This window comes from Mytilus galloprovincialis, chromosome 3 (genome assembly GCF_965363235.1).
Source record: "Mytilus galloprovincialis chromosome 3, xbMytGall1.hap1.1, whole genome shotgun sequence".
Taxonomy (NCBI): Eukaryota; Metazoa; Mollusca; class Bivalvia; order Mytilida; family Mytilidae; genus Mytilus; species Mytilus galloprovincialis.
Window position 1 is genome coordinate 3857790 of NC_134840.1, and position 18854 is coordinate 3876643.

General features: G+C 33.0%; 1 protein-coding gene across 1 annotated transcript in view; it reads left to right on the top strand.

Moving 5' to 3' along the window:
* LOC143066989 (peripheral plasma membrane protein CASK-like) overlaps nt 1-18854 on the top strand; it is a 196150-nt gene continuing 177296 nt past the window's right edge. The window contains exons 1-2 of the mRNA XM_076239891.1: nt 1-184; nt 13438-13510. Of these exons, the coding sequence (XP_076096006.1) occupies nt 13449-13510 (62 nt within the window). The 5' untranslated portion in view covers nt 1-184; nt 13438-13448. The remainder of the gene's footprint in view (nt 185-13437; nt 13511-18854) is intronic.

The following is an 18854-nucleotide window of genomic DNA, read 5'->3' on the forward strand; positions in this document are numbered from 1 at the left end:
CCCCATAATTCGTCGCGCACCTGGTACTTCCGCTATGGAGTAAAGAATCACATCAATACACATCACCTGCTATTTAACGATTAATTACTTGATTAAGCAGTTAATTAAAACCTGCACGGTCTATTAACTCTTAAGGCAGTTAAAGGGAAGCCTACCTGACATGACACTGGTCATCAAATAACTTGTAAGTTTAAGTTTATGCAATGTTAATGACAATACCAACTGTTTGGAGCATGCTAAACTTTAAAATGTTTTGCACTTTTCACTAAGCATTTTGCTAAGTGGAAATACTGCCACTTATTCCTGGTAAAAAAATAAACTCCCTTTGAAAATTCCTGAAACTAAAGTTTGTATACATTTTTGTTTTGTTGCAGAACTTAACTAAGCTAGTGACTGTGAGTGAAAATTTTGATAGACAAGTTGTTTTATTAATATAATAGTAAATACTGATCATAGTCTAGATTTCATTATTTTGTCCCTAAGTCATGTATTTTGTTGTTAGTACATACATTTGCATAAATTACATTTATTGATACTCTCTGTGTGAACAGTTTCCCCTTTAGATACAATGAAGTGAGGTGATACTGAAGAAGATAATTATAAATTTAAAATCCAAACAATGTCATGTAATCTAAAAAAAATAATGAATACAAGCATTTAACATTGACTCAATTTTATTATGATTAGACAGGGTAAACATTTCCCAAATTTGCAAAGGAAATAAATCATCTTGTAAAGTTCACTAACTTCAATTCAGACAATCAATAACCCACATTTAAACTCATTTACCTCGGTTTACTGGAAATTAAGGATACTACTTAAGGGCATACGATACAGTTACAGGGGAGGTAATGACGTTGCTAACGTAAAAATTTTATTTTCGCGACGTCAAACTGTGACATACCGGGAAAAGGTGCATTTTTCGACTGATTTTTATCATTCAAACTGATTTAATTTGAAAACGAGTGCATGGACCCCTACTTTTTAAAACTACATTTTGTTTCATTTTGCAGGGAGATTATGTGAACCAAATTTTATAAAACTGTAAATAGTGCAATTTTTTTAATGTTGATAAATATACAGCAAAAAAATACGTTTTTTTTCTCAATTCACGACCATTTGATAAATATGAGTTATTTCTGAATAAAAAATGCATAAGTTTTTAGGATAATTATAAAATATAGATATTACAAATTATTTAACAAAAGACAATTTGTGTTTATCTTTTAAAACAAAAAAGTTATGGCTTTCTTTCGAAAGCGAAAATACGGCCACAAATCCGAATTTTGAGCAAATATACACAATTTCGACCTCATTTAACTAATAAAGTAGCACATGAAGGTATATTTTTTATTACATATTTGTTTTAATCAGACAAAAAATAGCCTATATGGAAATTTTCATCACACTGTAAATACGGGATCAAAACTATATCGTATGCCCTTAAAGTAGAAGATTGCCTCATATCTTGAATTTTCCTTAATTTCAACGTCTTCAAGCTAGAATCTATGACAACCTTAATGATTTCAACTTTCCAAGTGTCAACTCCCCATTTCTCTGCACTAACATAACCTATGCTCCATCATATGTTTATTATACATCTCAGTTGATATGTTAAGCCTGTGCGTGTTTACACTATATGGACTTTAGTAATGTCATGTGTGTACTCCTTACACAAAAACTGCTACAACAGTATTATGAAATGTATGAGGAAGAACAACTATTGTTTACTAACGAAAGAAAAACAGTAACATTGCTTTACATAAACCTCAGTCATGTCAGTGACATATATAAACACGCTTTGTAGACAGCCTAGTCATTTGATTATAATTTTGAAAAGTGTTATGTACATGTATGTTGCTTTCTCATCACTTAACATCAGTCGAAGTTGTTAATTAACATTTACAAAAATTTTCGCCTTTAAACTATTTGGCCAAATTTAAACAAAACTTGGCCACAATTGTCATTGGGGTATCTAATTTTAAACTGTCCAATGACCCTGCTTGTCAACTAAGGTGGCCAACATGGTTAAAAATAGAAGAACTGGGTAAAATGCCAGTTTTAGCTATTGTATTGAAAACCTGCTATCAATAAAGAAAATATGATTGGTTAAAAATGTTCAGAATGTCAAGCTTTACCTACATGTATTGTCCATTTATGTCAAAACTGCCAGACAACTTAATGCCCTTAATGACAAATTTACAAAAAAGTCATCAGTATCAATTTGTCAGAACACTTACTATTTTTTTTTTATTATTGCCAAGTATATCTGAAAAACTATTATACATTTAGATAGATAAAATTGAAAATGGAAATGGGAAATATTCCAAAAAGACAACTACCCATGCCAACCAAAGAGCAGATAACATTAGATAGAATTTTTTTAAATTTCAAAAATGTCCAAAACAGGATCTTCAAATAAAACAAAAAATAGTTATTGCCCTTTATTGACGATTACCAAGTTTAGCACTTTTGTTTATATCTTAAATACGCTTATAGAAACTGTAAAGAGTAAAAATGATCAGCAAGACAAAATCAACAAAAAAGTCTGCATTAGGCCAACTGAAATTAATTAGTAGATTTTCATCCAAGTTTTTTAAAAAAATGGGGCGGGTGGGAGGATTTTATTTTTTAAATTTTATTCATATGAGACCATTTTGTGACGAATTCTTCATATATGCAAGTGTAATAATAAGCTTATAGGTATGAGGAATCTTACATTATTTTTTCAAATCCTAAAATAAATGTCTCTAATTGCGGCTTTAGAAACTAAACAACAAAAATGTGTAGAAATGCTCTCTTCAGTTGGACTTTCTACACCAAATGTATTTGGGTTTCTAAGCGATGGTTTTTAGTCCCCATTAAATGAAGCAAATGCATTGGTATGCAACACAATTATTATGAGTACAGAATAAAATGAAAACTCAAACAGTGTTGAAAATAATAGGGTTGGTACTTAGGGTTGGTACTTATGCATTTATCTTTAATCCAGTCATGTTTTCTGTATTAATGGGTTCCACGAATTTTGCGCTTTGGATATTTTTCACATTTAAACTTTCTGACACAAAGTCATTGCATAAAAAAATCTAGTTTTCTAATCACAGAAATTTGTGACATAGCGTGATTTGTGGTCTAGGACACACCGTTTTTCTCGTAACACGAATATTTCACGTCATTCTCGTTATCAATCTTTTCTCTCGGAAGATGATGTTGTCATCATAGAGCAGCAGAATATGTCGACAATCATTTTGGTTAAATTTACTCCAGGTACAAAACCGAAATTTGAAACAGGAAGGCATAAATGAAACGAAATTTTAACGGTTATCGTTAACGGAAACGAACAAAATCCGTAAATCGTAAATTTTATAAAATAAAAAAAATCGGGGCAGGACGATTTCAGAGGGGCAGGCGGGGATGGAAATTTATCAATGAATTTATTTCACATTTTTGCTTGGTTTTTTTTTAAATTGTAATAGATAGAAACTGTAAATAGCATGAGTGATTAGGCAATTTCAACAAATAAGGCCTAATTAATCTTCTGTTGACTCGTTATTGGCCAGTAAATGATAATCTGCAATCATGAACAAAGGAAGATAATCCAAATAAAATTTTTAGTTTGCGTAGCAAATTACAATTCAATTTTTATTTAAAGAAAAATTTTCACAAAATTTCAAAATTAAAATGATCTTTAACATCCTGTGCTTTGAATTTTTTTGCCTATTATCTTGAAAACTTTAATAGATAAAAAGATGTAGAAACTTTAAAAAAATTTCAGCAGGTAAGATCTACTGCAGTGCAAGTGAGTGACACAGACTCATTCAGCCTCTAGTTCATTTTCATACAGGTTAATTTTAGCATCTTTTCTAATCTACAGGACTTCTTCCATCTTGATGAGGAATCTTTTGCTATCATTTCTTGTACAACAAGATTAAATTCATTAATTAATATGACTGTCTGTTTTAGATCTGTATAAAAAAAGTAGGTTGTATGCACAGCATTATCCTTACTTATGATTATTCCACTTAGGATACAATCAAGAGTGGAATTCATTTGGAAAATTAAAGGAATTCTGATCTTGTTTTCATCAGATATACTAAATATTGATTAACCTACTTAAAGATTTATTTGAAGGAAACCACAAAAAATCCTAGACACCAATGCACAAAAACGTACATAAATAGAACATATGTTTGACTGAAAAAAAACCCAATTGAGAGGTTTTAAACAACAAACGAGGTAAAAGATACAAAAGAGAAAGTAAAAAATAAACTGACATGCCATGGCAAAAAATAAAAAATAACCAAAAGATAACAGTAAACAAAGCAAAACTTAGAAACTAAAGACTAAACAACAGGAACCACACCAAAAACCAGGATCAGGAAGGATAAGCAGATTCTGCTCAACATGTTCAGTTGCACATGTCATGTTAACACATACTTACATGTATGCCCTTAGAAAAATTAATTACTGAATCAAATTTCTAGAGAACAGCATAATTGGAATAAAAAGAATAAAATAAAATTTATCTAAAAATCTACCAAGTAAGTGACTGACTGAGATGAAACATGGGGATCAACTGACATGCAATGTCTCAGATAAACTAGAACAAATTTAAAATGCCTCCAGTCCTTTGCTTATATTACAAAAAAAAAAAAATCTAATTAAAAAAAAAAAAAATGTCTTGTAAGTTCACAGATTTTAGGTGCACTATATGCTTTGTAGAATTAAAAATTGATTTCTAATAGACTTTTACTGTATATAAAAGTCTTGAATATAAAAAAAGAAGATGTGGTATGATTGCCAATGAGACAATTCTCCACAAGAGACCAAATGACACAGAAATTAAAAACTATAGGTCACTGTACGGCCTTCAACATAGCAAGCTATAAAGGCCACGGAATAAGAAATGTAAAACAATTCAAACGAAAAAACTAACAGCCTAATTTATTTACCAAAAATTAATGAAAAACAACACATCAACAAACGACAACCACTGAATTACAGGAGTCGATTTCACAAATAAACTTACGACTAAGATTGATCGTAAGTATACTGACTTGTTCATGACTTTAAAAGACCAATCTTAGTAATAAGTTTTTTGTGAAACTGGCTCCAGGCTCCTGACTTGGGACAGGCAAATACATAAAGAATGTGGCAGGATTAAACATGATAGCGGGATCCCAACCATCCCTCTAACCTGGGACAGTGGTGTCACAGTACAATAAGAACGGACTATAAAAATCAGTTGAAGTTTTTTTAAACTTTAAAGGAAAGTATTTAAAAACCATCTTTTTGTAAGAATTGAAAATGTATACTGTGAGGACAATAGGGAAGATGTTCTAATGTTTAATTATTTGTGTTAGTTTCCCTTTAAATATGATAGGCAGTCAAATTTGGTCTTGTAATTTATCAAATAGGATAAGTTTTACAGCTGTCATTTCTGATCTGTCAGTCCTTTTGATCAATGATTAGATTAGTTGATTAATTCGGAACTGTGTTTCATTTTTCATAAGCAGAAGCTTTTTGTTGTGTTGGTCCAAAAATTGATTAGAAGATCTGGTATAATAATAGGGTTGGTTCTATTTATGATAATAATAAATTAACTAAATAAGGAGAATGTTAAATCAGATTGAAAAAAAGGAAGGTTTTCAAAATTCCCCTACTTTGCAAAATCAAAAATTGAATCTGTATACATTGTACATTTAATAACACTTTGGAGTTATGGTTTTAAATTAAAGCTTTAAAAAGAGATACTGTAGAAACATTAATTTTCATGGGGTTAACATTTCATGGTTTTGTCTTTCTATTAGATTTCATGGGGATTTAATTTCATGTTTCCTTAAATGTGAGTGGTATTATATGGAGGTTAAATTTTCATGGCGGTTTCAATTTTGTGGATATATCCTTATACAAAATAAACGAAATTAAATCCTTCACAAAAATTTCTGCTTTTACAGTATTCAAAAACTTGAAATGGAATTTATTTTTTTACCAATGCAAATATTCAACTGATAAATTTCAATAGATATTATATATCCTTAACTCATTCGCCCCCAAGACATTTTTGGAAAATCAGGCATTTTCGAAAATTTGCAAACATATGCAAATTATATGCAAATGAGCAAACTCCTGATGCTGTAACTGATGCTCATCTATTAAACTACTTATTGGGATTTGGGGTCGGATGGCATGGGTGGGGGGTGGGGTGGGAGGTGGAATATTTTCTCGTGGGTTTGAACCCACCCCCAGTGAAAAATGGTGATTTTCCGTCTATTTTCCGATTTCAAAACGACCTTGAGAGGTGAACACTGACACGACTGTGTTTTTTTTGTCATTCAAGTATTACCCTATAGTTACAGTAGTCCATTCATGCTAGCTGGGAGTATATTGGACTTCAGTGTCTTGCTTGGGAATTATTATTGTCAAGTCAGGTCTGCCTAAATGTCCGTTTTTATGGATTTTTGACAAAACGGTGACCTAGATTTTACAGACTAGATTCCTATTGGCCATAGTATACCTCGTCGTGTTCCTATACCACCTATGCATGCATATATGATAATAGTTTTTGCCAACAGTCACTTCCAGTTACGTAGTGGCCATCAAAAGATGCCCACCCCCACCGGATTTTGGCTACTTTTCATGTTTTTCCGATTTTGAACTCTTAAACGGCTTTCAAAGTGCCATATTTTCATGAACAGACATCTGAGAAGAGTTGATGGACCATGAACTACTTGGTTGAAGTCCCTGCTATCATGACAGTTCAGCTGGGGCAGTTCAAAAAAAGTATGGAGGGTCATACGGGCCATCAAAGAATGGTTGTCGCCATCACGCCTACAGGCGGGATTGGGGGTTAAAGGGTTAAAATGTTTAGGCATCACTTTCAGAAAGGCATGTTATAAATCAGCGACAAAAGCACTATCTACCTTTCCTATACTCTGAAGGTTCTAAAAAAAGTTCATAACACTAGTGGCTGATTCATGGAGTTTGAACCTCTCTTTTTTGCTGATCAATACTTTTTGAATGGGAACATATGGTTGGAGCCCCCTTTATCATAAGTTGGAACCCCTTTGTAAAAATGGCTGGATCGCCACTGAAATCTGCATTAAACAGTACTTTTTGGTTATCTGCAATGTAAGCCTCTTGTTATCCAGACTTGAAAATCCTAAATAAACTCCATAAAATGAAGAACAATCAATCATTTGGATTAAAATGGAGTAAATTAAATCTTACACAGGAACCAGTAGAAAATGTCTCACTAGATTAATGTATTTGGGTTTTGATTTAGAAATTTCATATTCCAAGACAATTCATTTCTCATTTAGATGAAAATAAATGAGCCAATTGAAATGTTTGAAGAAGGTTAAATAGGGTTTTATTACTTTGTACTAAATTCAGCCTGATCTTCATTGTAACTGTCATTTAGTGTGTAAACTGTTTCCATATTGTCATTCCTATCATGGAATTAATCTTGTTACTCCGGTTCCTGTGAGGATTATTCTATAACTTCATTCAATTATTTCTCTCTTGACAACATGCAGAAGTAAAATCTATCAATTTCTACAGGAAACCATAGATCATTGTAAGAAATGTTTGAGTTATTTTTGACACCGTGAGAGGTAAGGTCTTTTACTTGATGACACTCAATTGTGTTAGTGTTCACTCATGTTATAATATTTTCATTTTGTCAATCTTTTTACATGTATTTTTGTATTGCCATGGCCGGGAGTTGCCATATATGGTGTTGAGAAGCATGATAGGAGGGATATAAAAATTCAAAATCATTGACAAGTCTTTAAATGCTTACTCCATTATACATGTACATTAGTCAAGAACTCTGGATGGTTATTCCTAATGTTTTCTTTCTTCATTTTTATCATGTTTATACTGTGAACATAAATGACTTGATAAGAACTGTGAATAATTGTTACATGTAAGCAATCCAAAGATCTGGATTTACATGGTACATTATACATTTGTATATCATACTTTCAAGGTTTACTTTGGGAGCAGGTTTCCAGGATTTGAGTTAGTGTGTGCAACATTGATAATGATGGCTGTTTTATAGGAGGTGGCAAGCTACATGTGCCCTCTCTTGAATTCTTGTTTACTATGAGTTTAACAATAGTCGGATATAACCAGCAGATTTTTTAGATGAGCTGTTCTTGATGTTTAGCATATATACCAGGTGTAGGAAGCTCTGGTTTGGGGTTGTTGTAGTCCTGTAATATTGATTCTGAATGTTTAAAAAAATTTTGATTTGTGTTTGTTCTTCTTCTAAAGAATGATGTAAATGTACAAAGGTCAAATTCACATTTTTCTTCTCTCTTATTCTGGATTAATCTGAAACTGATAATAGAACTATAATCTGGAAATGATTTATATAAAAAGTATTAATATAGAACTATGTTTTTTTACACTTTCACTTATTGACCATTTATCATCCTAATGGTAAATCATATGACATTTATTGACGGATTAAATTTCAGTCTATTAGGAATATACCAATTACTTTTGCTTGTTTGCTCTGTATCATGTATAATAATATACAATAATTGTATGCCATTTTTCATATCAAATTGTATCATTTATTTGTCTACTTTCCACTTTTAAAACTCAATTATTGGTTAAACTTGTACAGTAACCTGTATAATTTGTGTTAGTTGATCAGCAATCAAATTTCTCCATTGTATCAAAACTGTAATTATCGCATGCTAAAAGTGTCCCTAGTGTAGTCAAAATCACAGAAAAAAATGACAGTTTGTGATATGATTGGAAAATAATAAGAGCAATATTGGTACGTTTTATTGCATGCATTTCATCGATGAAGTAAAGATCAGTGTGTTAGGTTATTAGCTATATAATGAAACCATCTCTATGTTGGACATTCAGTGTTTGGACAAATCAATGATGGTCTCTATTTATGACGGAAAGTAAATTTACTGAGTGCAAATACACCCAATACTTGTGTACACTTGGGTAAGTCTGTATTCATTTAACAATGTCATCTAGCTTTAGCTTTACTATAATCCTTTTAGTTCGTGAAAAAGTGTATATCTGTCACAAAAATGTTTGTGGTCAAATAATAGTATATTTTTTTTTTTTTTTATCTGTCTGCCTCTACCAGTAATAGTGAGGTATGTGATAACTTTTATCTGTCTGCCTCTACCAGTAATAGTGAGGTATGTGATAACTTTTATCTGTCTGCCTCTACCAGTAATAGTGAGGTATGTGATAACTTTTATCTGTCTGCCTCTACCAGTAATAGTGAGGTATGTGATAACTTTTCAGCTTGTTTTCTAAGAAAATGATTCTCGCCACTTAATTTAATGCATTCAGGCCCAATCTTTATACATGTACTCACAAATTTATGTATACCACTATCGGTACTTTGGGGGGGCTTTGCTGTCCTTTTCTTTTTGTAATGCATCAAACAAACTGTGGCTAATTAGCTTTGGAATCAATTTTGTAGAAGCTTTGAGTAATCTTTCATAGTTATACAGTTTCTGAAATAAAAGTGTAAACAGAACGACAGGGTGACTGCAGCCACCCATGAAACTTTTCAATGTTTTTGATGCAGTTATTATATGTGGTCACATGAATTCTAAACCTGGAAAAGACAAGAGCCTGTGGTTTTATAGAGCCGAAACATCCAGATAAAGTGCAGCATCTTTCTGTTATGAATCCTGTTCTGTATCTAGAGTTAAATAACTACTGGTGTATACAATTGATATTTTATTCAATGAACCATGGAAATTCATAAATAATTTTTTTTAACTTCCCATTTAAAATAAAGCAGATTTAATTAGCAGATAATTATGTGGACAAATGTATACAGAGTACTGGTCAGTATCTTCTTCAGCATTTAAACAAATCTTAGACTACCATATCAATAAAAGGATGTTTATTTTAAAACCAATTTTTACCTTTAATTTGATATTTTATTCAAAAATGTAGTATCCAGCTGTAAGATAACAATGGCTTTAGATAATAAGGTTTATTTTGAGATTAAATTTCGCTTTTCTTTTTCCCGTAGAGGAGAAACATGTTGCCAAATTAAAATATGATATGTATAGCAGTATTATACAATTAAGTCAGTTTGAAAAGTCTGTGAAGACGGTTTTCAGCAACACAGAACTTAAATGTTAATGTAGGAATACTATTTTGTTCAATCTTGAACATGATAAAATTTTGTTTTGAGGTATCATCTACATTTGAAAATTACCAGTTTTAAAAAATCTCTCGCAATCATTGACAACATTTATTTTTTGTCACTATGCTTATGACAGAAACCAAAATAACTTTGTAAAGCTATAGGATATTAATCAATGAAACAGCAACCCCAAATTACTGACAAAGGGACATCTAGAGGACAATGTGTCATCTTCAATAATAGACAATGTCTGGTTTACATGTAACGCTCATATCAGCTTTAAACAGGCTATTATTTCAACTTCAAATTATTTTTACAGCCGATTGCAATGAGTGTGTAGGTAAAAATAATATCTTTGGTTAGCTTGCTTGCTAGCTGAACTGTGAAGTCATTATTAGGTAAAGTATACTACCCCATTTTTAGCTCACCTGGCCCGAAGGGCCAAGTGAGCTTTTCTCATCACTTGGCGTCCGTCGTCCGTCGTCGTCCGTCGTCGTCGTCGTCCGTCGTCGTCCGTCGTCGTCGTCGTCCGTCGTCGTTAACTTTTACAAAAATCTTCTCCTCTGAAACTACTGGGCCAAATCAAACCAAACTTGGCCACAATCATCATTGGGGTATCTAGTTTAAAAAATGTGTGGCGTGACCCGGTCAACCAACCAAGATGGCCGCCACGGCTAAAAATAGAACATAGGGGTAAAATGCAGTTTTTGGCTTATAACTCAAAAACCAAAGCATTTAGAGCAAATCTGACATGGGGTAAAAATGTTTATCAGGTCAAGATCTATCTGCCCTGAAATTTTCAGATGAATCGGTCAATCGGTTGTTGGGTTGCTGCCCCTGAATTGGTAATTTTGAGGAAATTTTGCTGTTTTTGGTTATTATCTTGAATATTATTATAGATAGAGATAAACTGTAAACAGCAATAATGTTCAGCAAAGTAAGATCTACAAATAAGTCAACATGACCAAAATGGTCAGTTGACCCGTTTAGGAGTTATTGCCCTTTATAGTCAATTTTTAACCATTTTTCGTTAATTAAAGTAATCTTTTACAAAAATCTTCTCCTCTGAAACTACTGGGCCAAATTAATCCAAACTTGGCCACAATCATCTTTGGGGTATCTAGTTTAAAAAATGTGTGGCGTGACCTGGTCAACCAACCAAGATGGCCACCACGGCTAAAAATAGAACAAAGGGGTAAAATGCAGTTTTTGGCTTATAACTCAAAAACCAAAGCATTTTGAGGAAATCTGACGGGATAAAAATGTTTATCAGGTCAAGATCTATCTGCCCTGAAATTTTCAGATGAATCGGTCAATCGGTTGTTGGGTTACTGCCCCTGAATTGGTAATTTTGAGGAAATTTTGCTGTTTTTGGTTATTATCTTGAATATTATTATAGATAGAGATAAACTGTAAACAGCAATAATGTTCAGCAAAGTAAGATCTACAAATAAGTCAACATCACCAAAATGGTCAGTTGACCCGTTTAGGAGTTATTGCCCTTTATAGTCAATTTTAACCATTTTTCATAAATTAAATTAATCTTTTACAAAAATCTTCTCCTCTGAAACTACTGGGCCAAATTAATCCAAACTTGGCCACAATCATCTTTGGGGTATTTAGTTTAAAAAATGTGTGGCGTGACCTGGTCAACCAACCAAGATGGCCGCCACCGCTAAAAATAGAACATAGGGGTAAAATGCAGTTTTTGGCTTATAACTCAAAAACCAAAGCATTTTGAGGAAATCTGACATGGGATAAAAATGTTTATCAGGTCAAGATCTATCTGCCCTGAAATTTTCAGATGAATCGGTCAATCGGTTTTGGGTTGCTGCCCCTGAATTGGTAATTTTGAGGAAATTTTGCTGTTTTTGGTTATTATCTTGAATATTATTATAGATAGAGATAAATTGTAAACAGCAATAATGTTCAACAAAGTAAGATCTACAAATAAGTCAACATGACCAAAATGGTCAGTTGACCCCTTTAGGAGTTATTGCCCTTTATAGTCAATCTTTAACCATTTTTCATAAATCTAAGTAATCTTTTACAAAATCTCCACTGAAACTACTAGGCCACAATCATCTTTGGGGTATCTAGTTTGAAAAATGTGTCCGATGACCTGGCCATTCAACCAAGATGGCCGCCACGGCTAAAAATAGAACATAGGGGTAAAATGCAGTTTTTGGCTTATAACTATGAATTCAAAGCATCTAGAGCAAATCTGACAAGAAGTTAAATTGTTAATCAAGTCAATATCTATCTGCCCTGAATTTTTCAGATGAATTGGACAACTGGTTGTTGGGTTGCTGCCCTCCAATTGGTAATTTTTAAAGAAATTTTGCCGTTTTTGGTTATCTTGAATACTATTATAGATAGCGATAAACTGTAAACAGCAATAATGTTCAGCAAAGTAAGATCTACAAATAAGTCAACATGACCTAAATGGTCAATTGACCCCTTAAGGAGTTATTGCCCTTTATAGTCAATTTTTAACAATTTTCATTAATTTGGTAAATATATGTAAATTTTTACCAAATATAGTTCTCTGTTACTAATGGGCAAAGTTCATTATAGATATAATTGTAAGAAGCAAAATCGTTCAGTAAAGTAAGAACTTCAAACACATCACCATCACCAAAATACAATTTTGTCATGAATCCATTTGTGTCCTTTGTTTAATATGCACATAGACCAAGGTGAGCGACACAGGCTCTTTAGAGCCTCTAGTTGTAGTAGCCAAGTCCTACAGACAGAAAGATTGGTTATCTGTCGTACTAGTCTACTCTTAATGGGAGATAGTTTACCTTACCTTATAATGACTTCACAGTTCAGCTAGCAAGCAAGCTAACCAATGATATTACCTTTACCTACAGACTCAATGCAATCAGCTGTAATTATGGAATTTGCATGATTTCTTGTGCTTGAAAATTTTGATATTGAAGTTTAAATACTATATATATATATATATACCATGTTTTTAGTAAGGTTAATGAAAGATGATGAAGGATTTGTATGATTGATCATAGAAACTGAAATACCTAAGTCACAGTGACCTAGATATCTTTTGAAAATGAATATAAGGGATCTTGTGTAACTGATTCATGACAAAAGATTCCAACATGACTTTACAAAACCCAAAGTAAAGGAACAGATCTTTTATTGATATTAATAAGATGTCATTAGGTGATGAAATTAGTTAAATGATTTAAAAGCACAATCATAACCCAAAATAACATCAGACTCAGTAACAGAAAAATAAGTAACTTTGTGAATTCTCTTTGCAGGAATAAGAAAGATGTCGTCTGATGATGAAGTATTGTTTGATGATGTTTATGAATTGTTTGAAACAATAGGAAAGTAAGTACATGTAATTTTTGTCTATTCAGAAATAAGTGAGACATATATATTTTCTTTTTTGGTATGCTGATGCTCTCAGTTGCATCTATACACATATATAAACAAGAGTGAGAAAACACCAAAGCTATTTTTAAACTCAATGACAAACTGACAATGTTGATCTCAGGTAGTCAGAAAAAACCCAGATCCTGCTCCACATATATGGCATTGACTTGTTGCTGATGCAAAGTATGATTAAACTTGGTGATGTCACATTCCAAGTAAGGAAGATGGGATAAAAAATCAGGAAATTTATTGAATAACTTTTATTCTAGACCATTTTATATTTAATAAACTTTACCAATACATCTATACATCTATATAGCATACTATATGTATGGTAAGTTTTTTATACGACTGCAAAAATTGAAAAATTTTTGGTCGTATATTGGTATCACGTTGTCGTTGTCTTCGTCTGAATACTTTTGGTTTTCGCACTATAACTTTAGTTTAAGTAAATAGAAATGTATGAAATTTAAACTCAAGGTTTATGACCATAAAAGGAAGGTTGGGATTGAGGTTTGGAAGTTTTGGTCCCAACAGTTTAGGAATTAGGGGCCAAAAAGGGGCCCAAATAAGCATTTTCTAGGTTTTCGCACTATAACTTTAGTTTAAGTAAATAGAAATCAATGATATTTTGACACAAGGTTTATGACCACAAAAGGAAGGTTGGGATTTATTTTGAGTGTTTTGGTTCCAATAGTTTAGGAATTAGGGGCCAAAAAGGGCCCAAATAAGCATTATTCTTGGTTTTTGCACAATAACTTTAGTATAAGTAAATAGAAATCATTGAAATTTAAATACAAGGTTTATGACCACAAAAGGAAGGTTGGGATTGATTTTGGGAGTTGAGATCCCAACAGTTTAGGAATTAGGGGCCAAAAAGGGGCCCAAATAAGCATTTTGCTTAGTTTTCGCACCATAACTTTAGTATAAGTAAATAGAAATCTATGAAATTTAAACACAAGGTTTATGACCATAAAAGGAAGGTTGGGATTGATTTTGGGAGTTTTGGTCCCAACAGATTAGGATTAAGGGGCTCAAATCGGGGTCCAAAATTAAACTTTGTTTGATTTCATCAAAAATTAGATAATTGGGGTTTTTTGATATGCCAATCTAACTGTTTATGTAGATTCTTAATTTTTGGTCCGGTTTTCAAATTGGTCTACATTAAGGTCCAAAGGGTCCAAAATTAAACTTAGTTTGATTTTAACAAAAATTGAATCCTTTGGGTTCTTTGATACGCTGAATCTAAAAATGTACTTAGATTTTTTATTATTAGCCCAGTTTTCAAGTTGGTCCAAATTGGGGTCTAAAATTAAACTTTGTTTGATTTCATCAAAAATTGAATAATTGGGGTTCTTTGATATGACAAATTTAACTGTGTATGTAGATTCTTAATTTTTGGTCCGGTTTTCAAATTGGTCTACATTAAAGTCCAAAGGGTCCAAAATTAATCTAAGTTTGATTTTAACAAAAATTGAATTCTTGGGCTTCTTTGATATGCTGAATCTAAACATGTACTTAGATTTTCGATTATGAACCCAGTTTTCAAGTTGGTCCAAATCAGGATCCAAAATAGCAATAGCAAGAAATTTTCAATTGCACAGTATTGCGCAGGAGCAAGAAATCTTCAATTGCACAGTATTGTGTAATAGCAAGTATTTTCAATTGCACAGTATTTCGCAATAGCAAGAAATATCTAATTGCACGATAATGCGCAATAGCAAGAAATTTTCAATTGGAGTTATCTTTCTTTGTCCAGAATAGTACAGAATAGTAGTTGAATTAACTTAAATTATTGTTTTATACAATATACAATGTATATTCACTTTTACTACCAACTGATAAATTAAAACAATCTTTACCATTCAGTGATAACAAGCACTTTTTTTATGCCCCACCTACGATAGTAGAGGGGCATTATGTTTTCTGGTCTGTGCCTCCGTTCGTCCGTCCGTCCGTTCGTTTGTCCGTTCGTTCGTCCCGCTTCAGGTTAAAGTTTTTGGTCGAGGTAGTTTTTGATGAAGTTGAAGTCCAATCAATTTGAAACTTAGTACACATGTTCCCTATGATATGATCTTTCTAATTTTAATGTCAAATTAAAGTATTGACCCCAATTTCATGGTCCACTGAACAAAGACGAAGATAGTGTGAAGCTCAGGTTAAAGTTTTTGGTCAAGGTAGTTTTTGATGAAGTTGAAGTCCAATCAACTTGAAACTTAGTACACATGTTAACTATGATATGATCTTTCTAATTTTAATGTCAAATTAAAGTATTGACCCCAATTTCACGGTCCAGTGAACATGTAAAATGATAGTGCTAGTGGGGCATCCGTGTACTATGGACACATTCTTGTTACATTTTAATATTTTATTATGAATTTAATTGAGTAGTTATTGTTGCAAACTCCATTAGAAATTTGAATTGAGACCAGTTTTGGAATAAGGGAAAGGGGGATGTGAAAAAAAAATTGGGGAGGGGGGGGGGGGGTCAATTTTTCTCATTTCAGATTTCATAAATAAAAAGAAAATTTCTTCAAACATTTATTTGAGAGGATTATTATTCAACAGCATAGTGAATTGCTCAAAGGCAAAACAAAATTTTAAGTTCATTAGACCACATTCATTCTGTGTCAGAAACCTATGCTGTGTCAACTATGTAATCACAATCCAAATTTAGAGCTGAATCCAGCTTGAATGTTGTGTCCATACTTGCCCCAACTGTTCAGGGTTCAACCTCTGTGGTCGTATAAAGCTGTGCCCTGCAGAGCATCTGGTTGCTAATTGATAAAGACCATTTGGTGACCTATATTTGCTTATATCTATGTCATTTATTCTCTTGTGGATAGTTGTCGCATTGACAATCATACTACATCTTCTTTTTAGCAGGACCTTACTTAATATTTGCTTTTCCACAAACTCAACATGTGCATCATTTTAGTGTGCAGTGCGAAGATTGACATTTAACAATCGGATTGAAATGTAATTATAAACATGATAAAGTAGGATTATATGTCTTCCTGTGAACTTTTAACTGGCGAGACAGTACCCAGCTATTAACATTTCAAAAGTGTGAGTCAATGGGATATCCTCATACAAAACCAGATATCATCTGATCAGCTTGACATGATATTGTCCTGTAAATATGTGAGTCAATGGGATATCGTCATACAAAACCAGATATCATCTGATCAGCTTGACATGATATTGTCCTGTAAATGTGTGAGTCAATGGGATATCCTCATACAAAACCAGATATCATCTGATCAGCTTGACATGATATTGTCCTGTAAATGTGTGAGTCAATGGGATATCCTCATACAAAACCAGATATCATCTGATCAGCTTGACATGATATTGTCCTGTAAATGTGTGAGTCAATGGGATATCCTCATACAAAACCAGATATCATCTGATCAGCTTGACATGATATTGTCCTGTAAATGTGTGAGTCAATGGGATATCCTCATACAAAACCAGATATCATCTGATCAGTTGGACATGATATTGTCCTGTAAATGTGTGAGTCAATGGGATATCCTCATACAAAACCAGATATCATCTGATCAGCTTGACATGGTATTGTCCTGTAAATGTGTGAGTCAATGGGATATCCTCATACAAAACCAGATATCATCTGATCAGTTGGACATGATATTGTCCTGTAAATGTGTGAGTCAATGGGATATCCTCATACAAAACCAGATATCATCTGATCAGCTTGACATGGTATTGTCCTGTAAATGTGTGAGTCAATGGGATATCCTCATACAAAGCCAGATATCATCTGATCAGCTTGACATGATATTGTCCTGTAAATGTGTGAGTCAATGGGATATCGTCATATAAAGCCAGATATCATCTGATCAGTTGGACATCATATTGTGCTGTAAATGTGTGAGTCAATGGGATATCCTCATACAAAACCAGATATCATCTGATCAGCTTGACATGATATTGTCCTGTAAATGTGTGAGTCAATGGGATATCCTCATACAAAACCAGATATCATCTGATCAGCTTGATATGGTATTGTCCTGTAAATGTGTGAGTCCAGTCATATTGTTGGCTTTTTTCAAAACTACCTCTACCCTTTTTTATTGGGAAAATATGTCATTTTAATCAAATTGGGAAATTTATACTAAACCATAAATTTGACCAGAACTTCAACTTGCAGACCCTCATTTGAAATAAGACCCCTTATTAAATGCAACAGTGATGATACATAAATACATGTAGACCCTCAAATCTGCACATATAGTTATTTTAGGCATGCAAAATGTTTTGATGAGTGTTTTTCAGTTTGTTTCCATGCACAATTACTAACGAGACTGCACTGTTTGGGAAAATAGTTGTCTTTTTTGGGAATAATTTTAAGCCATTTTTTTTCAAATTGGGATTTTTCTCCAGGGGAAAAAGCCTTTATTCTCCGTTAACTCTTTATCTACCACTGACGGATATATACGCGGTAATTAACACCGTTTAGTTCGTAGTGACTGATAAATCCGCTTGCCAGATCACCTGTGTATTCGCAGTGACTGATCTATCCGCTGTAAACAATGCATGTGCAGTCGTGTTGACGGATATTCCCGTAAAATATACCACTGTTAAAACTCTTTAGATTGGACAATACCTAGGGGGAATCCCGAAATGAACCAATCTTACCTTACCAGGAAATCCTTCTCCGTCCACCTCGGGACAACCTCATTTGAGTAGTCAATATTCCACCACCACATCTATTCACACTATTTTACACACATTATCGGTAATTATATAATACACTTGAGTACGGAGATATCGATGTTTCATATTATCCTCCATGCATCACTGAATTAGCAATGTTTAAAATAATTTCAACATTATACGAGTATATACAGTACACTATTTGACAGGTATGCTCTCGGCACAACAACAGTATAAATACGGGAGTGTCGATGTTCGGAACATGTTATCAGTTCATAACAAAGAAATATCCTCATTTCCTTTTAATGTCTAAAGATCGGTATCTTGCTATATGTAACGCATACGACATTTGCCTGCATATTGCATCTAATTTAACAATATTTTCACTATTTCCTTTTAGTCCAGTATAGTGCAACGAGCAGTCCAGAATTATTTGGATTTTATCATGACTGGAAAGTGTTGTAAAATTGTCTTTCGATATTAACTGTAATATTTCATCGATCTGGTGAAAATATTTTCGTCGGATAGGTTCTAGAATTTGACAGTCCAACAGGAAGTGACAGAGAGTTTCATCGCCTTGATCGCATAAATTGCAGATCGGTGTTTCGTTTTCTGTATA